The 26,470-nt window shown below is 52.6% G+C and overlaps 1 protein-coding gene across 3 annotated transcripts in view; it reads left to right on the top strand.

Moving 5' to 3' along the window:
• The window catches only part of CELSR1 (cadherin EGF LAG seven-pass G-type receptor 1), a 180,624-nt gene that overhangs the window by 101,285 nt on the left and 52,869 nt on the right, over window positions 1-26,470 (top strand). For all 3 annotated transcript variants that reach the window (XM_024352868.2, XM_024352869.3, XM_024352870.3), the window contains exons 4-5: window positions 2,673-2,788; window positions 5,481-5,569. In XM_024352868.2, coding sequence (XP_024208636.2) covers window positions 2,673-2,788; window positions 5,481-5,569 — 205 coding nt within the window. The remainder of the gene's footprint in view (window positions 1-2,672; window positions 2,789-5,480; window positions 5,570-26,470) is intronic.

Raw genomic sequence — 26,470 nt, 5'->3', positions numbered from 1 at the left:
ATGGCAAAACCCCATCTCTACTAAAAATATAAAAATGAGCTGGATACAGTGGTTTACGCCTGTAATCCCAGCTACTCAGGAGGCTGAGACAAGAGAACCGCTTGAACCAGAAGGTGGAGGTTGCAGTGAGCTGAGACTGTGCCACTGCACTCTAACCTGGGCAACAGAGCGAGACTCCATCTCAAAAATAAACCACAAAAGCTTATTCCTTCTGTGTCTTTGTTTGTACCCCTTAACCCACTTCTCTTCAGCCCCTTCCCTGCTCCCTCCCCAGCCTCTGGTGACCACCACTATCCTCTCCACCTCAATAACGTTTAATTAAATGTCTGCACAAGGGAATGTTATGCTGCTGCTTGTCAGATTCTGTATGTCTGAGATTATTGCACTGGACAATTATGAACAGTTTCCCTTATGTGTGATGGTGGCTAAACAATCAGAGCTGACACTAAATCACTGAGGGTTTTGTAGGGAATACCTTTAAAAGTAAAATCATAAGGTGTCTCCCCAAGTTTCCAGGGCAGTGACACTTTGGGAGCGGTGGGGGCTGTGGGCAGGGCCCTCTTGAGCCTCTGAGAGCCGCTGTGAGGGGCCGGGTTGGGGGGCACGTAGCTGCTTTTGTTTCAGGTAGGTGCTTTCATAGCCCCTTCTCCTCTTTCTAGTTTCTCTTTGCCAAGTGTCCAGGCTCCCAAGTGGGCTCCGGGCTCCGTTCCCAGCTGCCTCTCATCCCCACAGCTCTTTGTTCTTTCCTTCTCCTTCCCTGGCCCCCGTCTCTGGGCCTTGGTTTCTGTTTTCTGGCCTTTCCTTTTTTTGCTTTTGCTTGCATTGTTCCAACCCTCCCCTCGGCTTTGGGTCCCTTCTTTATTGCTCCATCGCCAGCGGTGTACGTGTGCTTGCCAGGGGGGCCGTGCAGGACTGTTTGACACTGACACCGCCCACCAGCCCCCACCTGGGTCCAAAGGGAACCGCACAGAAGTGAAACCTACCAAAGGCAATCAGGTATGACCCAGGGGCTGAGTCTCAGGAAACAAGCCTGCACTGAGTTGGTCCCGCCGTCATTAAGATCCCTTCTCCCTGTTCATTCCCTGCCCAAGCATCAGTGTGCTGTGTGGGTATTTTTCTTTGTGTTTGTCGTCATTTCTTGCTTGCATTCTAAAGAGAGGGGGTTTGGGGGACAGTTGGGAACCATCAGTTTTTTTTTTTTTTTTTTGAGACGGAGTCTTGCTTTGTTGCCAGGCTGGAGTGCAGCGGCGGTATGATCTCGGCTCACTGCAACTTCCGCCTCCCAGGTTCAAGCAATTCTCCTGCCTCAACCTCTTGAGTAGCTGGGATTACAGGTGCCCACCACCATGCCCGGCTAATTTTCGTATTTTTAATAGAGACGGGGTTTCACCATGTTGGCCAGGCTGGTCAACCTGACCTCAGGTGATCCACCCACCTCGGCCTCCCAAAGTGCTGGGATTACAGGCGTGAGCCACCGGCCAGCCGAAACCATCAATTTTAACTCAAGAGAAAAGGCTGAGGTCAGATGCTCCAGGCTGGCTGAGGCCGACTCCTGCTGCAGGAAAATGGATAAACCAACCTTAGGTTAAAAGGAGTTCCTGCCGTGGATCTCTGATGGTGGAGACACCCAGCCAGCTCAGGAGCCAGTCCCAAGCTCACTCAGGAGGTTTGCCAAGTTCTCTGAAACCAGGGAGGTGGGGGAGGTGTTGTGGTGATTTGGATCTGAAGACCCCCTGCCCGGGGCCCCTGGGTGGGAGAAGGATTTCTGAGAATTTGATGATCTCCTGCCCGAGCAGGTGGTTTTTTGCTCAGCGTGCTCTAAGTTCTGACAGGCCTGTTCGTGTTCAGGCGTCTGTTCATGCCTCTTCCTTTCATTTATTCACACAGCCCATATTAAGCACTGATATGGACCAGATCTTCTTTGGGTTCTGGAATGCAGCAGGGAATGAGAGCTGCGGTTCCTCCCCTTATGGATCATACATTCTTATAAACCAATGAGTCAGCAGCATGATTTCAGAAATTAACTGAGTGATGTCTTAGGCTGATGGGAGGTGAGGGCAACGTAGAGTACAATGAGTCAGGGTAAGTACAGCTGGGTTGACCCCTGAGTGATCTGCAAAGCCTGGGAAGATTGTTTCTGGCATAGGGGGCAGCTGGTGCAAAGGCCCTGGGGTCTTTTTGACCTGTGTTTGGGAGCCAAAAGATGCTATTGTGGCTGAGTGCCGGGGGGAGAGGCCATAAGAAGGGTCCTTCCATAGCATCATCCCTGCCTGGGAAGGTACCGGGTCCCCATGCCCTGACGCACACACGAGGGGATCTGTTCACAGCAGCAGAAAATGTACAGCACGTGCTTTGCCCAAACACATCAGTAACAGGTGTCCTGGCCGCTGGTCGTACTTGTAGCATGTTGTGCAAATGGGATATTTTTTGCATTCTACAGGCCGTAGTAACCAGACTCCCCATGGATTCTGGTTTGCTGCTTCCGGAAAAGAACCCTGGTTATCAAGCTTGATGGGTTGTCTGCTCCTATGAGAAGGACGCATGCCTGACACCATTCTTTCCTGAATCGTAGCCCCACGTGCTTGCCCTCCTCCGGCTGGACTTGTCATTCCTAGGCAGCCTTTGGACCCTGGGGTCTTCATCCTGTGATGTGCCTCTGCTTGGCCCCACAGGTTTGCCACTCAGGAAAGGAATGGCTTGCTTCTCTACAACGGCCGCTTCAATGAGAAGCACGACTTCATCGCCCTGGAGATCGTGGACGAGCAGGTGCAGCTCACCTTCTCTGCAGGTGGGGCCTTCTCCCCAGGAAGGGCAGCTCTGAGCAATTCACAGATACTTTGTGGGTTAAAACGACCCTCACCCTGTGCAGCGCCTCCAAGCTGCTTACCCTTTCATCCCTCAATTGTAGGTCCAGGAACCTGTCTTATTGAAGAAATCCAAAGTACACAAAGATGTTCATAACAGGCCGGGCGTGGTGGCTCACGCCTGTAATCCCAGCACTTTGGGAGGCCAAGGCGGGTGAATCACAAGGTCACGAGATCGAGACCAGCCTGACCAACATGGTGAAACCCCGTCTGTACTAAAAGTACAAAAATTAGCTGGGCGTGGTGGTGCACGCCTGTAATCTCCGCTACTCAGGAGGCTGAGGCAGGAGAATTGCTTGAACCTAGGAAGCAGAGGGTACAGTAAGGTGAGATCACGCCACTGCACCCCAGCTTGGTGACGGAGTGAGACTCTGTCTCAAAAAATAATAATAAAAAGATGTTCATAACAGTGTTATTTATAGTGCTGGAAATGTGGACGATCTGGTTCATGTTTTCAGAAACCAAGGAATCATTAAATTGTGGTACATCTCTAGATTAAAAATGTCAACGCTGGCCGGGTGCAGTGGCTCATGCCTGTAATCCCCAGCACTTTGGGAGGCCAAGGCAGGCAGATCACCTGAGGTCAGGAGTTAGAGACCAGCCTGGCTAACATGGTGAAACCCCATCTCTACTGAAAATACAAAAATTAGCCAGGTATGGTGGCACTTGCCTGTAGTCCCAGCTACTCAGGAGGCTGAGGCGGGAGAATTGCTTGAAACTGGGAGGTGGAGGTTGCAGTGAGCCGAGATCATGCCATTGCACTCCAGCCTGGGTGACAGAGTGAGACTCCATCTCAAAAAAAAAAAAAAAAAAAAAAAAAATTTTTTTTTTTTTTTTGGACAAGGCTGGCCAGGCAAGGTGGCTCATGCCTGTAATCCTAGCACTTTGAGAAGCCAAGGCAAGCAGATTGCTTGAGCTCAGAAGTTCAAGACCAGCCTGGGCAATATAGCGAGACTCTGTCTCTTTTAAAAAAAAATATATCGACAAGGCCATTAAACATGTTATTCCAGTTGTTAGAAAATAACATTTCTCCAGACTGCCAACAGGTATATCTGTGTTTTTCTGGCACACATGACTTTTTTTTTGTTTTTGTTCTTCTTTTGAGACAAAGTCTTACTCTTTCACCCAGGCTGGAGTGCAGTGGTGCAATATCGGCTCACTGCGACCTCCACCTCCCAGGTTCAAGCGATTCTCATGCCTCAGCCTCTCAAGTAGCTGGGAATACAGGCACGTTTCACCATGCCCGGCTAATTTTTGTATTTTTAGTAGAGACAGTGTTTCACTGTGTTGGGCAGGCTGGTCTTGAACTCCTGACCTCAAGTGATCCGCCCACCTTGGCCTCCCAAAGTGCCGGGATTACAGGTGTGAGCCACCAGGCTCAGCCTGGCACACTTGACTTTCAGGAGTGAATTCTGCCATCTCCTCCTTCACCTGGAAGTTCACCAAGATGGCTCAGAGGTGCTTCTGTCTCTAGAACCCTGGTCCGTGTTGAATGACATGTGTGTGATGGTGGAGGATGGAGCTTGGTTTTCTATACACAATAAAGAAAGGGAGGCACCTGTAACAGCAGCCAACCACCATGGGAGAGGTGGCCATAGCCCTCCGGGCTCTGTGAGGTGGGATTAGGCTATTCCCCTGGCCAGTGTCTCCCACACCCGTTTCCAGAACTCCTGCTGGTTCCCTGGAGATGGTATTCTCTGCCCGGGACCTGGTACCCACCGCACCTGTCCTTTGGTGCCCCTGAAGCTCCTTCCTCCCAGCAGCTGCTGCTGACTCAGGGTTGTGCCCCAGAATCCCCAAAGGGACTCGCCCACCCCACTCCAGCAGGAGCTCAAGGGGTGGAAATGACAGACACCCCAAAGCAGAGATGCACAAGAGACGCGTCCGCGACCTCACGATGGGACGTGTTACGTGGTTTAAGAGTTGTTAAAAGCCTGAGATGACATTTATTTGATTAAGTGACCTAAAGGGGAATTGGTTTTGATGATTTTGTCTACGTTGATGCAATGCATAGGAAAAAGGGTTCGACCCCTGCTGCGGTGTAGGTGTGACTGCTGCTGGTACAGACAGATGGGTTTTCCGTGTTTATATTTTTTCATATTTAGAAAAGGAACAAGGCCAGGCGTGGTGGCTCACGCCCGTTATCCCAGCAGTTTGGGGAGGCCAAGGCAGGCAGACCACGAGGTCAGGAGTTCGAGACTAGACTAGCCAACATGGTGAAACTGTCTCTACTAAAAATACAAAAATTAGCCGGGTGTGGTGGTGGGTGCCTGTAATCCCAGCTACTCAGGAGGCTGAGGCAGGAGAATCTCTTGAACCCAGGAGGCGGAGGTGGCAGTGAGCTGAGATTGCGCCACTGCACTCCAGCCTGGGTGACAGAGCAAGACTCCATCTCAAAACAAACAAAACCAGAAAAGAGGAACAAGAATTACTTTTGTAACCAGAAAAGAAAGTGGATGGAGTGGTGGGCGCCTCCCACCATGGTGCCGTGGGGAGGGGAGGGGGGACGTGGCCATGTGCACCTGTCTCTCCCTGATGCCTCACAGCCCAATCCTCGGTCCCCAGTAGGCCCCGCCAACCCCTGTTTTCTCTCTGGGTCTCCCTCCCACCATGCAGGTGAGACAACAACGACCGTGGCACCGAAGGTTCCCAGTGGTGTGAGTGACGGGCGGTGGCACTCTGTGCAGGTGCAGTACTACAACAAGGTAAGATGGGCCCCACCACTTCCCCCAGGCCCCGGGGCGGCTCGAGAAGGTGCCCTGGGGCGAGGCGCGGTGGCTCACGCCTGTAATCCCAGCACTTCGAGAGGCCAAGGCAGGTGGATTACCTGAGGTCAGGAGTTCGAGACCAGCTTGGCCAACGTGGTGAAACCCTGTCTCTACCAAAAATACAAAAATTAAAAAATTAGCCGGGTGTGGTGGCGGGTGCCTGTAATCCCAGCTACTCAGGAGGCTGAGGCAGGAGAGTCACTTGAGCCTGCGAGGCAGAAGTTACAGTGAGCCGAGATCGTGCCATTGTATTCCAGCCTGGGTAACAGAGCGAAATTCCATCTAAAAAAAAAAAAGGGGAAAAAAGGTGCCCTGGTAGATTTTCTGTCTTGAGACATTTGTGCTCTGAATTTTTTTTTTAAATGTGCTATTGGAAAAAATGGTTTAGGAAATGCACATTTGTGGAGCGTCTGTGTAAATACACCTGAGCCCTGTGCTGGGGTCATAGTCCCACCCAGAGCTCTGGGTCGGGGGGTACACAGGGACCCCGGAGATCTCCTGCACTGTGGGAGGGACACAGAAAGGGCTTATTCATTTGCAGCCACCTTGGCCAGAGTCTACTAGTGGCTGAAATTCTGGGCTGTTCATACACGGCTCTGTAGCCAAAATCGTCCACTGTACCTGGGTGTAACTGGAGAGCCAGAACACTCTCCAAGGAAGTGTCGTGAAGGCTGGGTGGTTTTGGTTTCACTTTATTTTGCTGTTCGTTGGCTTGTAAGGAAACACATTGTTTTTTGCATCAAAATGCTGTGCTTTCCACGGCTGTGATTTTGCAAATCCCTTTTCTCTTCTTGGGAAGCTCCAGGGTGTGCCCCCGCGTGTTCGTGGGTCTGCGTGGGTCTTACCGGCTCCTCCTGGAGCCTGGCCACCCCACCTGTGCCCCGCTTCCCGGACTTCACAAGGCTGTGGCCTAAGCTTGGTCGGCAGACGAGGGCTCTTCTGTCCTCCAAGAGAATCGAGCCAGTCCTTCTATGGAGATAGCATCTTCGTTCTTTCACAGCCACTGTGCCTGGCTGCGACTTGCCAGCCGTTGGGGTCCAGCCAGTGGGCCTGAGGTCGTAGTGTCGCCTCCACTGGCTTTCACTCTCCTTTCCATGCTGGCCACCGGCGTCCCTCCGCCTCCCTGGCCCGCCCCTCCCATCTGCCTTGAATATCCCATCATCTCCCAGGCGTGCCACACAGACTCCAAGTAGTGGTCACCTGCACAGAGACCATAGTTTTTGTCCTCTGTCCCATCAGTGCCAACCCAGGGCAGGTGGAGCTGGAGCCTCATTTGGGAGGAGGGCAGATGGGAGGTGCTGGTGAGGTTTGGGAGCTGAGTGCTTGCTCGGGGTTTGGGGGGATATTGAGAGAAGGCTGGCAGGTGTCTGGGCAGGGTCTGGGCTGCCGCACATTGGATGTCACCCCTAGTGGGGCTTGGCTGATGTTTGGAGAACCATGTGCTTGACAGAGGTGCAGGGGCTGGTGGGGTGAGGGGCTCAGGGCTGAGCAAGAGGAAGAGGGTAGCCCTCACAGACGCGGATTTATTTGCTGCCATTGTCCATTTCAAAGACCGAGTCTTTTCTTGATACGGTGCCGTCCTGTGGCTGCGTGGGGCAGTGCTAGCCAGTGTGAAGCGTGTTCACCTGGGTGAGCTGCACGGGTGGCCGTTGGGTCCTGCTGCCTGGCGCTGCCTACTCTGACCCGGTGACCCTTCCTGTTGTGCCCTTCCAGCCAGCTGGGGCTGGACACCAGAGCTCGATGCCCCCTGGGGTGGTGCCTCCCAAGGGCTGGGCCACAGGGGACCCTGGAGACGGTGCCCTATCGTCAGGGAAGCATAGGTCGTAGGTGGCGCATTTTCCTTCCTGCACGTATCAGAAGACCAAGTCCAGAGATGAACGTTTTTTGCTGGGGAGGGGGTAGGCAGGGGGAGGTTGAGTCAGCCTTGGTCTCCCCATCAGTGCTCAACACTCCAGAATCATCATCTGCCTATGGCAGAAGCAACAGTGTGTCTGCAGTTGCAGAGGGACTCGCAGCCAGGACGCCACTGTGGCCACCTCTGTCCACACTCCGCCCTGGCTCTGACCACAGTGAGTGTTCACTGGGGCCCGCCTGTGGCTGCCCCCTTCCGGGAGCTCAGAGGAGCAAAGTCCCCATGCAGGACGCCACCTGCACTGTCCCGGAGGAGAGGGGCCTCATGTAAGAAGATAAACAGAGGACGGTGGATTACCGGGATCCACGGCTTCCGTGTCTAGGGCCGGGTCCTGTCAGCGGTGCCTGAGCACAGCCTCCTGTGTGGGATTAGGCCTTTCCTGCGAGCGCTAGATACTTCTCTCTCTTGCCTGAGGTTATTTGATGGAGGAAACCAACCAGTTTTTACTGTGTCTTTAGGCGTCCATTAGGAGGTCTGACGGGGCCACACACTAGGATGTGTTAGCAGAGATTATGAGCATCAGCCCGAGAAGGAGACAGTACCGCTGCTCCGTGACTTAGTCTCCGAGTGGCAGCTCTGACAAACCCAGGTGCAGAGGCCTCCTCTGGAGTGCACCTGAGCTGGGGGCAGGACCAGTCAGGTTGGGAGCAGTGTGGGGGCCTGGAGGGGTGGCGGGGGCTGGCTTGAGGTCAGGAAGACAATCTTCTGGGGGCTGGTTCCTCTCCTCTCTGGGCCTCCACTTTGTCTCCAATGTCACCTCTGGTCCTGTCCTCCAGCAGCCACCTTGGGGGTGACCTTGGGCCACCAGGGAAGGTTTTGGGGAAGAGGACAGGCTCAGGGTGGGAGGGGACCCCCACGAGGAGGAGGCGTTGGGGCTGGACGATGAGGGGTGTCCAGGGCCATGACCAGTTGAGAGGGGCTCAGGGCTGGGGCTGCAAGGGTGATCTTGAGGGTGGTGGGTGACACAGCCGAGGGAACCCCCCTGCACACGCGTCCCCTGCCTGCCTTGGCTGATGCGGACGGTCATCCCCCCTGCCCCGCCCAGCTGTGTCCTTGCCCCAGCACGCTCCATTTACCTGCCACACCACCTCGCTGGTTTTGGTTTTTGCATTTTGGGGGATGATGAAGAAAACATACTTGAAAAAATTCAGCATACAGCAGTCTGGAGAGGGTGGAAGCATTGGTGCGGGCCGCGCCGCTGCCGCCCACCCTCCTCTCTTCAGTCTCGTTCTTTGTCCCCCGCCCTCCAGAGTGGCTGTGTCTCTGAGGTGTGGGCCACCTGCATTTTAGGTCTGAGCATGATCTCCTGGGTGTTGCCTGTCAGAGTGGCCTCCTGCACTGCGTCCACGTGCAACCTGCGGGGACCCTTCCCCCACCCGCCAGTGTACAGGGCCGGGGAGCTGCCAGGCTGGTGGAGCAGTCAGGGTCCCCACAGGAAGCAGATGTGGTGCTCCAGTGGGACCAGCCCTGGAAGGGTTATTTACAAAGGGGGCTGGGCAGGGCGTGGGGCATCCATGGGAGGCGGTGTGGGACCCAGGGCTGGAGGCAGTGCCAGCGGAGCTGCGATGGCCCTTAGTCCTAGAGCATCAAGGGAAAGGGCAGATTGGAGCCCAGAAAGAAGGGGTCATGGTCAGAAGCCACAGGAGAGGGCTGCGGACCACCCAGGAGGGGCACAGGATTTCCCACCTGACCACTGCCGCCCCTCAGGGACGATGATCCTTCATTGTGAGGCCTGTTCTGGGCAGCATTCCTGACCTCTGGTCACTAGACTCCAGCTGTTCCCCTAACCCAGTTTTGACAACCAAGAGGTCTTCATCATTGTCAGGCCCCTGAGGTCATGCCCTGGATGAGAACCACTGGGCTAGTGAGACGGGAGCTCAGCTAGAGGGAGTCCTGGTAGCTTCAGGTGGAGATGCGAGACCCTGGGCCGGGGCTTGAGGCAGCAGCCTCTACGTGGGCAGCAGGTGGTCTCCAAGGGGCACTCGGCATCCGTCACCTGGCCGGGGACGGTGCTGTGCTGGTCGCGATCGCCATGCTGGCCACGTGTGGCTAGACCACACGCAGTGAAGCCCCACGCCTGAGATGGCTGCTGGAGTCCTTGGGACCCTGCCTCGGCAATTTGGCTTCCTCTGGTTCTGGTGATTCTGAGATGGCGCGGGGCTGTCTTTGGCATGCTGCGGAAAGTGCTTTTATAAAGACAGCATGAGGCCCGGTTGCAACAAACCGGAGGACCGGCCTCTGCTTCTGTTGAGCAGAGGATGTAAGTGCTTTGAGATTTCCATGACCTTGAGATGACCCCTAGGTCCTGCTGTCATTAGGGATTGCTCACCTGTTGCTTGTCAGGTCATTCAAAACCTCTTGGGTCTGTGCTGCACATGAAACCCCAGAGTCCCAAGGAGAGTGAGAGATGTACCCCCGGAGCACCCCTGGGGTCAGGGGAGCTTCTCCGTTTCTGCACATGTTCTAAAAACTCGAGGGCTTCCACCCAGACGCTTGGGTCAGGGTGAGGTTTTTTGATGGGACCCTTTCTGGGCTCTACAGATCTGCTGTGGTTAGACAGTTGTGTGGTCCCCTGGGTGAGGCCACGTGGCCTTCCCTTTCCCTCCCTCCTCCTCTCCCTTCCATGTTAATTGAGTGCCAATTACACGCACAGAATCCAACTTACAGAAACGAACTTGGAAGGTATTTAATAGAATATAAGGTCCTCCGACGGCGGAACGTCATACAACCGTTGCCACCAGTGCAGTGGGGTTCTGTGTAGTCAGGTCCTCCGACGGCAGAACGTCATACAACCGTTGCCACCAGTGCAGTGGGGTTCTGTGTAGTCAGGTCCTCCGACGGCGGAACGTCATACAACCGTTGCCACCAGTGCAGTGGGGTTCTGTGTAGTCAGGTCCTCCGACGGCGGAACGTCATACAACCGTTGCCAACAGTGCAGTGGGGTTCTGTGTAGTCAGGTCCTCCGACGGCGGAACGTCATACAACCGTTGCCACCAGTGCAGTGGGGTTCTGTGTAGTCAGGTCCTCCGACGGCGGAACGTCATACAACCGTTGCCACCAGTGCAGTGGGGTTCTGTGTAGTCAGGTCCTCCGACGGCGGAACGTCATACAACCGTTGCCACCAGTGCAGTGGGGTTCTGTGTAGTCAGGTCCTCCGACGGCGGAACGTCATACAACCGTTGCCACCAGTGCAGTGGGGTTCTGTGTAGTCAGGTCCTCCGACGGCGGAACGTCATACAACCGTTGCCACCAGTGCAGTGGGGTTCTGTGTAGTCAGGTCCTCCGACGGCGGAACGTCATACAACCGTTGCCACCAGTGCAGTGGGGTTCTGTGTAGTCAGGTCCTCCGACGGCGGAACGTCATACAACCGTTGCCACCAGTGCAGTGGGGTTCTGTGTAGTCAGGTCCTCCGACGGCGGAACGTCATACAACCGTTGCCACCAGTGCAGTGGGGTTCTGTGTAGTCAGGTCCTCCGACGGCGGAACGTCATACAACCGTTGCCACCAGTGCAGTGGGGTTCTGTGTAGTCAGGTCCTCCGACGGCGGAACGTCATACAACCGTTGCCACCAGTGCAGTGGGGTTCTGTGTAGTCAGGTCCTCCGACGGCGGAACGTCATACAACCGTTGCCACCAGTGCAGTGGGGTTCTGTGTAGTCAGGTCCTCCGACGGCGGAACGTCATACAACCGTTGCCACCAGTGCAGTGGGGTTCTGTGTAGTCAGGTCCTCCGACGGCGGAACGTCATACAACCGTTGCCACCAGTGCAGTGGGGTTCTGTGTAGTCAGGTCCTCCGACGGCGGAACGTCATACAACCGTTGCCACCAGTGCAGTGGGGTTCTGTGTAGTCAGGTCCTCCGACGGCGGAACGTCATACAACCGTTGCCACCAGTGCAGTGGGGTTCTGTGTAGTCAGGTCCTCCGACGGCGGAACGTCATACAACCGTTGCCACCAGTGCAGTGGGGTTCTGTGTAGTCAGGTCCTCCGACGGCGGAACGTCATACAACCGTTGCCACCAGTGCAGTGGGGTTCTGTGTAGTCAGGTCCTCCGACGGCGGAACGTCATACAACCGTTGCCACCAGTGCAGTGGGGTTCTGTGTAGTCAGGTCCTCCGACGGCGGAACGTCATACAACTGTTGCCAACAGTGCAGTGGGGTTCTGTGTAGTGATGAGGGGAGGAGCTCCCAGGATCTTGTTACTAGATTTTAAAAGCCATAGTTGTAGGATGTATTTTATTTATTTTATTTTTGAGATGGAGTCCCGCTCTGTCGCCTAGGCGCCTTTGTTGCTGTCTTGGCTCACTGCAACCTCTGCCTCCCAGGTTCAAGCAATTCTCCTGCCTCAGCCTCCTGAGTAGCTGGGATTACAGGTGCTCACCACCACACCTGGTTAATTTTTGTACTTTTCGTAGAGATTGGAGTTTCACCATGTTGGCCAGGTTGTTTTCAAACTCCTGACCTCAGGTGATGTCCCTGCCTTGGCCTCCCAAAGAGTTAGGATTACAGGCATAAGCCACTGCACCTGGCTGAGCCTGGTTCTTTTAGTGGAGGGTGGCATTTAGAAATCCAGATCTGGGTGCTTGGTGTGCTCATTGCTTTGGGGTGTCTCACTCCCAGTCTCTCTTACTGGGCAGAGCTAGGACATAGACGTCTGTGTAGGTGTGTGTGTGTGTACATATATACACGCACACACACTTCATATTGATTTTTTTTTCCTATTTATCTATCACTCCCTATTGGAAGCCATGAACTTCACTGGAGCACTGCTGCGTTTGCTCTGCTCTGCACATTCATATCCCCCTGATGCCGTCCCAGCCTATTCGTGCTGCTTGGTAACAGAACACACAAGGCTGGGTACTTACAAACCACAGAGATTGATTTCTCTGAGTCCTGGAGGCTGGAAGCCTGAGCACCTGCAGGTTTGGGGCCTGGCGAAGGCCCATTCCTCATAAATGGCAGCGTCTGGGTGTCCTCACATGGCGGAAGAATGCAAGACAGTGGACCCACTCCCATGGACCCTTTTATTGAGGCCCTTATCCCATTCTTGAGGGGCTCACCCTCATGACTTTACCACCTCCTAAAGGGCCCATCTCTTGAAACCATCCCATTGGCCATGAAGTTTCAACACATGAACTTTGGGGGACACTTCAGACCATAGCACCCCCAAATTCCTATATTGAAATCCTCACCCCCAGGGTGATAGTATTAGGAAGTGCAGCCTTTGGGAGGTGATCAGGGTCTCCCGCGAGTGGAATGAATGTCCTTATAAAAGAGCCCCAAGACCGTCCCTCACCCCTTCTGTCATGTGAGGATGTGGTAAGAAGGTGTGGTCTAGGAACCGGGCGGCGAACCCTCGCCAGACGTTCAATCTACCAGCACCTTGATTTTGGACTCGCAGCCTCCAGAACTGTGAGAAACAGATGCGTGTTGTTTACAAGGCGCTCAGCCTCTGGTATTTTGTTACAGCAGCCCAAGCAGAGTTAGAGGTCATTCTTGTTGTTTTTCCTCTTCTATATGTGTAACTCTTTACCAGTTAGAAACCTTGTTCTCATTTTCCTCAGTATAGTTAGTGATTTTTCTCAACCTTCCATTATTTAAACAACCTTCCAACCTCACCAGGCTGCAGCTTCACTCAGCCCCCTCCCCGACTGTCCCCTTCCCAGCTGCTCCCTCCCCGGCTGCCCCCTCCCGGACTGTCCCCTCCCCGGCTGCCCCGTCCCCGGCTGCCCCCTCCCCGGCTGCACCCTCCCCAGCCTTGCTGCTCTGCCTCACTCAGCCCTGATGGTACTAGCCGACTCCAGCAGTTGGAGATGGGTCTGCAGAGAGATGTGACCGAAATATTTCATTATTCAAAAAAGAAGGGAGGAAGGGAAGAAGGAAAGTTTTTAAAACAAATTTAAAGGGAATAAAAATCCAAAATATCAAAAGCTGTGGGCTGCAGCTAAAGCAGTGCTGAGAGGGAAATGTATAGCACTAAATACTTACATTAGAAAAGGGGGATGTTTCAAATCAATAATCTGAGCTTCTGCTTCAAGAACCTAGAATAAGAACAAAATAAACCCAAAGCCAGCAGAAAGAAGGAAATAATAAAGATAAGAGCAGCAGTCAGTGAAATTGAAACAGCAAAACAATAGAGAAAATCAATGAAACAAAGAGCCGATAACTTTAAGATTAACAAAATCTTTTCAAAGGGGGGGAAATCTTCTAGCGTGACTGATAAGGAAAAGAGAAGACAAATTGCCAATATCAGGAATAAAATAGGCTTTGTAGACGTCAAAAAGGGTAATAAGGGAATAATAAGAACTCTACATGTGTACATTTAAAACCCAGATGCACGGACCAACTCCTCAAAAAACACAAACTACTACAACTCACCCAAGATGAAGTCAGTCCTTTGAATGGCTGTATAAACTATTGAGGAAATAGAATTTGTAGTTTAACATTCCCAAAAAGGAAATCTCCAGGCCCAGATGGCTTCACAAGAGAATTCTAACAAATATTTAAAGAATTACATCAATTCTGCAAGGTCTCTTCTAGAAAATAGAGAGCACTTCCCAGTTCAGTTCATGAAGCATTACCCTCATTCCAATACCAGATGAAGACAGACTAAACAAAACCACAGACCACTGTTCCTCATGAATATAGATGTGATTCATGTTGACACAGAAACCTGCACACAAGTGGTACAGCAGCTTTTCATAATATCCCCAAATGGGAGACAGCCCAGATGGCCGTCACTGGGTGAATGGTTAAACAAACTGGTATGTCCGTACCATGGAACAGGGAATACTTCTTAGCACCAAACAACTTCTCACTCTGCTGAGTGGGAAAAGGCAACCCCCAAAAGGACCATACTATGTGATTCCGTTTGTATGACATTGTGTTTTTTTGTTTGTTTGTTTTTTAGACAGAGTTTTGCCTTGTATCCCAGGCTGGAGTGCAGTGGCACGATCTCAGCTCACTGCAACCTCCACATCCTGGGTTCAAGTGATTCTCCTGCCTCAGGCTCCCAAGTAGCTGAGATTGCAGGCACACACCACCATGCTCGGCTAATTTTGTATTTTTAGTAGAGAAGGGGTTTCACCATGTTGGTCAGGCTGGTTTTGAACTCCTGACCTCAAGTAATCCACCCATCTCGGGCTTCCAAAGTGTTGGGATTACAGGCATAAGCCACTGCACCTGGCATTTATGACATTCTTAATACGACAGAATAACAATGGAAAACAGAGTAGTGGTTGCCTGGGATTGGGCTGGGGACAGGAGGGAAGTGGGTGTGGCTATGATAGGACACAGGCAGGGTCCTTGCAGTGATGGAACGTTCTGTCTGGACTGTGTCAGTGTTTGTACCTGGGTTTGATATTATACTATCTTTTTGCAGGGTGTTTCCATGGATGGAAACCGTAAGGGGTACATGGGATATCTCTGTATTATTGTTTTACAATTGCATGTACATCTAAAATTGTCTCAAAATAGAAAGTTTCATCAAAATAACTTTTAGGCCAGGTGTGGTGGCTCACGCCTGTAACCCCAGCACTTTGGGTGGCTAAGGTGGGAGGATTGCTTGAGCCCAGGAGTTCAAGATCAGCCTGGGCAACATAGGGAGAATACATCTCTTCAAAATACAAAGTAAAAAAAAACATTAGCCAGGTATGTGGTGCATGTGCCTGTGGTCCCAGCTGCTTGGGAGGCTGAGGTGGGAGGATTACTTGGGCCTGGAAGGTCGAGGCTGCTGTAAGCCATGATTGTACCACTGCACTCCAACCTGGGCGAAAGAGTGAGACTCTTGTCTTAAAAAAAAAATTTTTTTTAAGATTTACAATATTTGCTGGTATATACATATGTTTTTCTGAAGGATAACCCTATGCTCTCCAAAACAACAAACTTGTGTTTTTTTTCTTTGTTTGTTTTGAGATGCAGTCTCACTCTGTCACCCAGGCTGGCACAATCTCGGCTCACTGCAACCTCCGCCTCCTGGGTTCAAGCCATTCTCCTGCCCTCAGCCTCCCAAGTAGCTGGGATTACAGGTGCCCACCACCACGCCTGGCTAATTTTGGTATTTTTAGTAGAGATGGGATTTCACCATGTTGGCCAGGCTGGTCTCGAACTCCTGACCTCAGGTGATCCACCTGCCTCGGCCTCCCAAAGTGCTGGATTGTAGGTGTGAGCCACTGCACCCGGCCCATACTTGTTAATAGTGCTCATCGGATAGCTTTTTCAAGATCATAAACTGCCTAAAGCATGGAGTCTTTTTTTTTTTTTTTTTTTCTGAGACGAAGTTTCGCTCCTGTTGCCCAGGCTGGAGTGTAAAGGTGCGATCTCGGCTCACCGCAACCTCTGCCTCCCAGGTTCAAGCAATTCTCCTGCCTCAGCCTCCTGAGTAGGTGGGATTACAGGCCTGCACCACTACGCCCGGCTAATTTTGTATTTTTAGTAGAGACGGGGTTTCTCCATGTTGAGGCTGGTCTTGAACTCCTGACCTCAGGTGATCTGCCCCCCTCGGCCTCCCAAAGTGCTGGGATTACAGGCGTGAGCCACCGCGCCTGGCCAGCATGGAGTCTTGATCAGATATTTATTATTCCTGGTGATGCAGTGGTTTGGCTGCTGGTTCTTCTGGTCTATGCGATTCAGCCAGGGCTGTGTGAAGGCCTCACTCATATGACCTGGCCGTTAGCCATGGCAGCTGGGGCTTCTCATCTTCCAGCAGGCCACCCTGGCTGTTCACTTGGTGGCAGGGGGTTCCTAGCAGCCAGAGAGGGCGAGTCCCAGTGCACGGTGCTTTCCAGGCCTTATCTCGTGTCCTTGTGCCCTGATGTCCTGTTGCCCAGGTCATGTGGCCAAGCCCAGCCTCTAGGTAGAGACATGGACCATTGGTGGCAAGAGCAGGAGGTGGCATTGCAGAGGCCAGACGTACAGTGCAGGAGGCATCATCGCGGCCCTTATAGCAAAGGTGGATACCAATGGGAAGAAGGATGCAAAGTGAGGTGGATTTCGTGTTCCTTTTATGCCCTTCTGTGCCTTCTTACATGCACTTGAGTTCTTTGTATTTAAAAAAACAATATAGCAGTTATCTGGGTCATGGGACTATGAGCCATTTTTTTTTTTTTTGTTTTTTTGTTTTTTTTTTTTTTGAGATGGAGTCTCGCTCTGTTGCCCAGGCTGGAGTGCAGTGGCGTGATCTCAGCTCACTGCAAGCTCCACCTCCTGGGTTCACACCATTCTCCTGCCTCAGTCTCCTGAGTAGCTGGGACTACAGGCGCCCACCACCATGCCCGGCTAATTTTTATTTATTTATTTATTTTTATTATTATTATTTTTTTAGTAGAGATGGGGTTTCACCGTGTTAGCCAGGATGGTCTCAATCACCTGACCTTGTGATCCGCCCCCCTTGGCCTCCCAAAGTGCTGGGATTACAGGTGTGAGCCACTGCGCCCGGCCCTGTTTTTTTCTTTTAAATATTCTGTTTAAAAAAATCATTTGAGGGCCAGGCACGGTGGCTCACGCCTGTAATCCTAGCACTTTGGGAGGCCGAGGCAGGCAGATCACTTGAAGTCAGGAGTTCAAAACCAGCCTGGCCAACCTGGCAAAAACCCCATCTCTACTAAAAATATACAAAAAAATTAGCCGGGCGTGGTGGCAGGTGCCCATAATCTCAGCTACTCGGGAGGCTGAGGCAGGAGAATCTCTTGAACCTGGGAGGTAGAGGTTGCAGTGAGCCAAGACCGTGCCACTGCACTCTAGCCTGGGCGACAGAGTGAGACTCTGTCTCAAAAATAAAATAAAAAAATAAACAAAAAGATAATTGGATATACAGAATATGTAAGATAAAGAAGCTAAACTTTTACAAAGTTAATTAAGCCTTGCAAAGTATGTAAAATCCTTATGATAAAGGAGGCGGCCACGCAGGCTGGTAATTTTGCCCTCAGGGCCTTGTTGGCTTTGCTTCTGTCTCACAGGAAGTTCTGTGTTTAAGAGGAGGGGATGGGGATGCTCCCCAGGTGTTCCGTGGCTGCGTGAAAGGTCACGCCCTTCATGAGCTTTTCTGGCTTCTCCAGCCCCAGCAGGTGTTCTGTCAAATCCACTAGTGGGGCCTCTGCGAAGGCAGTCTGCACGTGCTCCCGTCAGGTGGTGAAGTCGGCGGCCACTGCCTTTACTTACCCTGCATCTCGGACTCAGGATGTTCCTGCCTCCTTGAGCCCAAGTGATGGGGGCATAGAAGCCGACAGAGGGGTCTTCAGGTGGCTAGCGAGCTCTGCCAGAAAGGTGGTGCAGGGCCCTGCCTGCAGGCGCTGTGGCAGGTGGGGGCTGCCCCGCTGCTGCTGTGTGATGTGACAGATAAGTCACTTGGTTTCCGTTCCCAAACACGGGCCTGGTCAGGTGGTAGAAAGTCACCTGCTATGGAAACGTGGTGATTCCCGGAGGCAAGCGCCGCCCCACCCTGGGCCTTTGTGTTACAGAACCCTGTTATGGAAAGTCGCCCCAGGGCTGGAGCAGCCCTCAGTTTCACGCCCGGCTGAGGTTGCTTCCTGTCTGGCATCATAGCCACTGTCCTCCAGCAGCCTCTGTCTCACCCCCATCCTTCCCACCCCACCCAACCCCTCACTGCTGGGGCTCTGAGATGCACTGTGCCACGGCTGCCTCCCTCCCCTCTCTGGGCTCCTGGCCTTTCCCGCCTCTGCCCCCCCAGCACCTCGGCAGGGAGGGTGGTGGTGGCTGAAGTGTACTGGCTGATGTCCTGTCTTGTGCCAGGCTCATGTGTGTCCCCCACGTGATCCTCATGTTAGCTACTGGAGGAGGAGGTGCTGTTGCTGTTTCACAGATGAGGAAACTGAGGCACAGAGTATATGATGGGAGGGCTGGGTTTAGGCGGAGCCATGGACCCAGCATCTCTCACCCACCCGTGTATCCGCTGCTCTGGGACGTGCCATCCCAGGGCTGTCGCGTTTTCCTGCCGTGACCATCCCCGGCCCCCACCTTCTCCCTGTCTTTTCCAGGCGCTTCCATGCTCTGTCCCCCAATTCAGCCCTCTCCCCACCTTCACCTTATCACACAGATACTGAGCATGTCATCCCTTAGTGGCCTGCAGGCCAGGAGGGAGGGAGACTGGTCAGAAAGGTCATCAGGGCAAGAGGAGGCAGGGGGACTAAGGAAGGGGGTCCTGCGGGCCCAGATCGAGGACAGAGAGGGGACTATTAGGTCTTTACAGGAGCAGGCCGTGACTTTGTATGAGCGTGTGTTAGTGTGCAAGACTGTGCGCAAGGTGAGTGTGCACAGGTGAGTATATTGTGCAAGCATGACCACGAGTATGGGTGAGCATGTGTGCACACAAGTGTGTGCTAGTATATCTGTGTGTGCACATGCAAGTATGAATGACGTGAGTGGGTGTGTCCACGTGTGCACACGTGAGTGCATACGTGAGTGGGTGAGTGCATATGAGTGCACATGTGAGTGCACATGAGTGGCTGAGTGTGCATATATGAGTGCACGTGTGTGGGTGAGTGCACATTTGAGTGGGTGAGCATATGTGGGTGTGAATGTGAGTATGTACGAGTGTGGGTAGGTGTGCACATGTGAGTATGAATGAGTGCACGTGTGGGTGAGGGCACATTTGAGTGGGTGAGTGTATATGTGAGTGTGAATGTGGATGAGTATGCACGAGTGTGGGTAGGTGTGCACAAGTATGAGCGCACGTGTGGGTGAGTGCACATTTGAGTGTGAGTGTGGGTAAGTGCACGTGGGTTTGAGTATGCACATGATTGTGGGTGAGTGTACATAAGGGTGCGTGCATGTGTGCGTGGGTTGAGTGTGCATGAGTTTGGGTAAGTGTACGTGTGAGCGTATGAATAAGTGCACATGAATGTGAGTGAAGGCACGTGTGGGAGTGCACATGTGGGTGTGAATGCGGGTATGCACGTGAGCGTGGGTAAATGTGCACGAGTATGAGTGCATGTGCATGGGTGAGGGCGCATTTGAGTGTGAGTGGTGAGTGTGCACGTGTGGGTTTGAGTATGCACGAGTGTGGGTGAGTGTACACACGTGAGTGTGAGTGGGTGAGTGTACACATTTCTGGTAAGCTTTTTCTGCTTGCTCAGAAAAGTCATTTTCGAGGGAGCTGTAGCTCACCTGCCATCCTTCCTGAAGCTTTCTCCTGTTTTTCCCGGGACACTCAGGCTACTGTGTTGTGGGGGCTGAGCTCGGAGGCCCCATCCCAGGCACTCTGTCCCGGTGCCCGTGTGGAGGAGGCCCCGGGAGGCTGCAGCTCGGAAGTGTGCGTTCCTCCTTGTCCCGCTTGTCAGGATTTCTCTAGCTGGGAGTAGCATTCGGATTGAGATGCCTCCCACCCATAGAGGAACATGAGTGAGCTTCTTGTTGGGTGCTTGAGGGTCCCTCAGGTTGTACCAAGCAACTTTTTGCCTATAAAATCCCCAAGAGAAGGAACGTGTTGATTTCCAAGAAGGCGCTGTATCTCACTGCATTTTGGCCCTTCATTTGTCATTGGCAAGAAGACCCCCCTCTGAGCAAATCCCCATATAATTCCCAGGCTCCCAAAACACCTGGGGGAGTAGCCTGGCCGCAGAGGTGACCTGGTCCCGATGGCTGAGCCCCAAAGGAGCAGGGCTGAGATGGCCCTGGCTTCCTCCCATGGAACTGGGGGCTTTGGTCCAGGGTCTGGCTCAGTGGGGGCTGGCACGGTGCCCTGCTGGATCATTTCCAGAACAAAATTAACTACCACGGGGATCATGGAGCTCTGTAGGAGGAGCTTATCTCCGTCCAGTGCTGAGCACGCATGCCCAGGGGACTCCTGCCTCTGGACCCACGGTTCTTGTGTTTCCAAATGTACTGTATACGTCCATCAGGAAAGCACAGAGCTCCTCACTTTTGTCTTTGGCCAGAATCATCGGGGAAATGGGTTAGACCCCCTTGCCTGAGAAATAAAAGGCTTTGTGTGATTTCTTTAAGAATCTCTAGGTGACCAGTTGGTTCTGACCTTTGTTGAAAACTTTTCTAATGCTCCCACAATAAGCCTAATAGCACCGTGCGTTACTTTCTTGGATAGTTGAATAAATGGAGGAAATGGCGGGCCAGTGCCCGAACTCCAAGCTGCAGGTGGCTTTGCGTCTTAGCTCCTGGAGAAGAGCCTGCGGTTTCAGCGGAGAGGCTAATTGCACGAGTTGCTTACTTGCTGCTTTTTTCTTTAAAGATGTAAAAATCAACTTTATGATTTTATGTTATATTTTATTTTAATTAATTTATTTATTTTGAGGCGGAATCTTGCTCTGTCGCCCAGGCTGGAGTGCAGTTGCACAGTCTCGGCCCACTGCAACCTCCGTCTCCCGGGTTCAAGCGATTTTCCACCTCAGCCACCCAAGTAGCTGGGATTACAGGCCCCCACCACCATGCCTGGCTAATTTTTTTGGTATTTTTTCAGTAGAGATGGGGTTTCACCTTGTTGGCCAGGCTGGTCGCAAACTCCTGACTGCAAGTGATCCGCCCACCTCGGCCTCCCAAAGTGCTGGGATTACAGGCGTGAGCCACTGCGTTCAGCCCCTGTATTATGTTATTTTAATATAGGGAAGTATTAAAACAGCAAAACTTGAGAAAACCACTTGCACGTTATTTTGCTTTTCTTCACATCTTTTCAAGAAATAACAATAGCAGGCATGGCTGCAAGCACTTCACACATGTCATTCATGTGTCCCACGAGGAAGATGCTATTTTTACCCCCAGTTGTACAGCCAAGTCCTGGCATGCAGGGAAGTCATGTGACTTTCCCAAGTAGGGGCAGGATATGGACCCTTGGCTTTAAGGAGGTGATGTTCGTTGGATGCTGTGGACACTGCTGTCCTGTGAGCCCCCCGCCGGCCTTGGGCCCGCCCAGCTGGACCCTGAGTTGAGAATGAGGATGATAGTAATATCAGCCACGCCAGCTCAGACACTGCACTGCTCAGATCCGTCCTTTCATTTCATTCCCAAACAGCCCTAGAGATAGCAGCTATGCACTTACCCACTTTCTAGAAGAGTCTGCCTAGGCTCATAGAGTATGTCTTCTGCCCCAGGTTCCTGGCAGGTGAGGGATTCAGGAGCACCTGTCCCCCTCAGCCAGAGTTGGGCAGAGGAACTTGAGTTCCCCTTACAACCTGGGATAGTGTGGAGCTGCCCTCCCCACCCGGTGGCCCAGTGGCTCAGTTGGGCTTCCAGATGGTTTGCTGCTCACAGCCCTGGGGGGATACCGCACCCTTCGAGCCAGGTCATCAAAAGCAGCCGGCAGCCCCTGTGTAGAGGGTGGCTACCTGGCAGAACAGGGTCCTGTTACCTGCCTAGGGGTATTGGGACCACCAGGAAGTAGCAGCTTGGTCTGAGGTTTGCATTCTGGCAAAGTCCTGTCCGAGGCTCCTGGGAGTCCAGTTTGAATTCTGGAAGGTTGTGTGCATCTGCGTGAATTTGCTCCTCGTGACCCTTCCCACCACTTTCCCAAGCAGCTTCGGAGAACTGCAGTGGCTGCCTCCGAGGGAGAGCTTGTCGTCTCCGTGCCAGAACTGGCACGGGGTCTTGCCCACATTTCCTGGGGCATTTGTCGGCCAGACAGGCCTGAACCTTGTCATCTTGAGAAATGACAGCATGGAACGTTCAGCGCTGCAGTTTGACTCTACAGACATTCCTGAGGTCCAGCCATCTGTGAATTCTTTGATATGAACGTTGGTTAATCATTTCTGACACAGAACATGAATTCATTCATTTCCTAAGACGTGCCCCTCCCACCCCCACACCGCCTTCCCCTGCTACCTTCCCCAGCATTGAAACCGTACCCCCACCGACCTCCCAATGCAGAATCGTCTGCGGCAGGTTAAAAGGCTGGAGAAATGTGAGCACTTCGTAAGGACCAAACGCTTTTGTGCGCACACAAAAACTCCCAGCACTGCGTAGAGCGGCTGAGTGGAAGCCAAGGGGGAGGGCCTGCACACAGGGAAAAAAAATACCTTGAAGGAAAATAAGAAGAGGCTGGACCCCAGGGATGACTCCTGGAGCGGGAATCCGGATCTGCACAGCTTAGCGCTTCTGGGCCACTCCTTGCAGTGCTCAGCGGCACTGTAGTTTTTTTCTCAGGTGGCTGCAGGAGTGAGCATGTGGCCTTTCCTTGCTGGCTCTGTTTCCGCCTGCCCCAGGGAGCCTGTGCTGGCCAGGGTTGTCTGCCAAGGGGTGTAGAGGCACCGTGGGCAGCCCCTGCTGTCTCCAGTCACTGTGTGCGCTGCCTGCCTTGCTCGGCCTGAGTGACCAGGTCCAGCTACTGAGCTTTACGTCCTGGAAGCGAGGCCTGGGAATTGAGGCCTTTCCTGCAAGGGGTGTTGGTGCAGGGGTTGGGGGGGTCCTCTGGGCCTGGCCAGCTGCTGCGCAGTACCCAGCTGAGCCCTGGAAGGGCAGGTGCCGGGGCGCTGGGGCCTCCACCGTGCTGGCCTTGGCTCATCCTTTGCCTGGCGCCTTCCAACACAAGAATTGAGAAAAAACTCAGATACGATCCTGTGGCCCCCTTCATTCCCACGCTGTCTTTTTCTTTTGTATAAATATGTGGCAAACTTTAAAAATTCCTCTTAGAAATGTGAGGAGGCGGTTCGTCTGTCTCATTCCTTATCCGCCCGCCCGCAACCTGTACCATTCATCATCAGCTGTGACCCAGCCAAGCCACCAAGTGCTTTTCCCGGCCGGACACCACACGCCAGTGCCCTGCGGAAGCTGCTTGAGCTGCTTTCTCTGTGTAAAACTCAGAGGCGGACGCGCCACCCCACAGTCTGGAGCTGTTACCACCACGTAGTCTTTTCTCTGCCGCCGCCTCGTGCTCCACGCCGGCCTTTCAGCGGAGACGCACTTTGTCTTCCTTTGACAAAAATGGATGATCTGAGCCCAGATCACACACATCTGCTGTTGTCTTCACTTATCCCCATTCAAGCAGCCTGTGTAATTGTCCACGCGCCTCTCGACCCCTCCTGGAGAATGTTCACCTCTCTGACTGCGTTTTATCACTCATAGCCACCTGGCAGGAAGGCCAAATAATGCATTTTCTCTCCATGTCAGGGAAAAATTGGAAGGATCTTCCCAAAAGTTCTTCAGGTGGAGAGTGGCAGGGGGCTGGTGAAGGGGGGGATGCCCACCCAGGAATCTTTTTTTTTTTTAATTTTTTCCTTATTGAGGTGAAGTTCACATAGCATAAAATTAAGCTTTAAAGGGGCTTCTAGTATATTCAGAGTATTGTTCCACACCACTTCTATTGAGATCTAAAATGTTTTCATGCCATCAGTTGACCAATAGTAACTTTTTAAAAAATAATAAAATATTTTCATCACCCAGGCTGGATGGTGCGGTGGCTCATGCCTGTAATCCCAGCACTTTGGGAGGCCGAGGCGGGTGGATCACTTGAGGTCAGGAGTTCGAGACCAGCCTGGCCAACATGGTGAAACCCCATCTCTACTAAAAATACAAAAATTAGCCAGGTGTGGTGATGGGCACCTGTAGTCCCAGCTACTTGGGAGGCTGAGGCAGGAGAATCGCTTGAACCTGGGAGGCGGAGGTTGCAGTGAGCCGAGATCATGCCACGGCACTCCAGCCTGGGTGACAGAGCGAGATTCCATCTCAAAAGAAGTATTTTCATCACCCCATACCATTAGCAGTCACCCCCCATCCTCCTCCCTGAGCTCCTGGCAACATCTGTGTGCTCTGTGTCTGTGGATGTGCCTGTCCTGGACATCGTGTAGGAATGGAGTCGTGCGGTGCATGGCCTTTCGTGTCTGGCTGCTTTCACTGAGCATGATGTGTTCCGGGACCCCCGCACCGTTGTGTATCAGTGCTTCGTGCCTTTCGGTGGCTGGGATTCCGGTGCAGGGATGGGCCACAGTTTGCCCACTCATCTACTGATGGACATTTAGGTGGTTTCCACTTCTTGTGAGTTGTAAATAGCAATGCCGTCAACACTCATGAACTGGTTTTTGAGTTCCTGTTTTCAGTTCTTTTGGGTACACGCCTGGGGCTGGTGGTGCTGGGTCATGTAGTAGTTCTGCGTTTAATGCTTTGGGGACCCCCGTCTGTGCGTCTCAGGTCACCCACAGCACCGTGTCTATGCACTCCCTGCCTCCGCGACACTTGCTGGCCTCAACCGCAGAGTGGACGGTTAGCCTGCGCGTTAAACCCACACTCGCCGAGAGGCGGGAGAGTGGACGGTTAGCCTGCGTGTTAAACCCACAGTCACCAAGAGGCGGGAGAGTGGACGGTTAGCCTGCGTGTTAAACCCACAGTCACCAAGAGGCGGGAGAGTGGACGGTTAGCCTACGCGTTAAACCCACGCTCGCCGAGAGGCGGGCATTTTAAACCAGGGCCTCACTTAGCACCTATTCAGGGGTGACAGGAGAGGGATGGGCCATCGGGATGCTGTGATTTCTCCTCCGAGCAGCAGGGACCTCAGACCCCACAGATTCCCCCGCTCCTCTGTGCAGCCCTCCTGCTGGTTCTTCCAGCTCTCCACCTGAGAACATTCGGCTCTTTCGCCAAAAGTGCTGTTACTTTTGACCCAGTGGCCGCCGGTGGGTGTCTCGGGGAGTCAGAATCGAGCAGCACATGCTGGGCGCTGTCTATCAGAGACCGTTTCCTAAACGCCCTGTGCCTGCTGCTCTGATTCACGAAGGCCAGACTGAAGTCAGGTGTCCTAGCAGTGGGTGTCTCACATGAGTCAGTGCCACTCGAAAAACAAGCGTGGATTGCATTGGCTTTGTCTTTTGCCTCCAGCTTTCTTTATCCTGCTGTTTTTTGCTTGAATCCGTAGCTCTGAGCCATTGATTACCAGCAGCAGTTTACAGCAACTGCAGTTTTGTAAACAGCAGCTTAATGTCATGAAAGCCTTCCCAGTGTAAATGCTACTTACGCCCTTCCTCCAGCAGTCTCACGCCCAGCCCCAAAAATGTAAATTATAAGTTGTAAAGATAAGGTGGGGCTCACACAGTGAGGGGAGCTTCTCCTTTCCCTGGGATTGCATCTCACATTTAAGCGTCCCATAATGGGCACTTCCGCGCGTTTTCCAAAGTGGGCCGCGTTACAGAGCGAGAAAACAGATGATTTTTAATGCACTCACCTACCTGTTGCTTAACCAAAAGTGGAGTCTTCAAGGAGACAGCTTATCAGACCTTGTGATTTCATCAGCTGATGTAAAAGAAAAATGAAAAAGGTGATCCATGCACTCGAATACCAGGGGTCATGGTAGAAGCCTCCCTTGGATTTACAGAGAAGGGCGTGTGGGAAACTCAGGTATCTCTGTTGATATCATCCTCAATCCCTGTAACACAGAGAGGATGTGTGTTCTAATAGTAAATCGTTATCTTGCACAAAAAGAAATTGAGGTACAGTCATGGGTCTCACCCACGTTAGATGATTGGATAAGAGGAGGAGAAGCCTCAGCTGGGGTGGCCACATACAGTTGTGCAGGCTGCCCACTGCACAACTCCAGGCAGGGCATGCTGCCTGGGTGTCCAGGGTTCCCTGAAGTCATGCAACTTGGCCATCTGGCTGAGCTCCTGTTTCCAGTTGTGTGTCCTGCTTTTCAGCCTCGTTTCCCTGATCAAAATAGATACTTTGTTCCTATTAAAAACTGAAGATTTATTTTTGAATGAACTATGTGGTTGTTATTTTCCTATTAAAAGGCACTGAGGATGATTTAATTAAATTCTACATTTTTACAACGATCTATTTCCACGTTTTATAAAGAAGCATGAGATTGTATCATGCTATAAACTCAAACTGACCCCAGAACTATCAGGAGGAGGCATCGAACCCATCCTTTATAGGGGTGGTGGGAGGGACCCTGCTGGGACTGGAAGAGAAGGTTCTCTCTGGGGTGGAGGGGGAGGCTCTGCTGCGCATTGTGTGCCAATTGTGGGGCATGGTGGCACT

This window comes from Pan troglodytes, chromosome 23 (assembly GCF_028858775.2).
Source record: "Pan troglodytes isolate AG18354 chromosome 23, NHGRI_mPanTro3-v2.0_pri, whole genome shotgun sequence".
Taxonomy (NCBI): domain Eukaryota; kingdom Metazoa; phylum Chordata; class Mammalia; order Primates; family Hominidae; genus Pan; species Pan troglodytes.
This window is presented reverse-complemented; position numbering and strand designations above follow the sequence as displayed.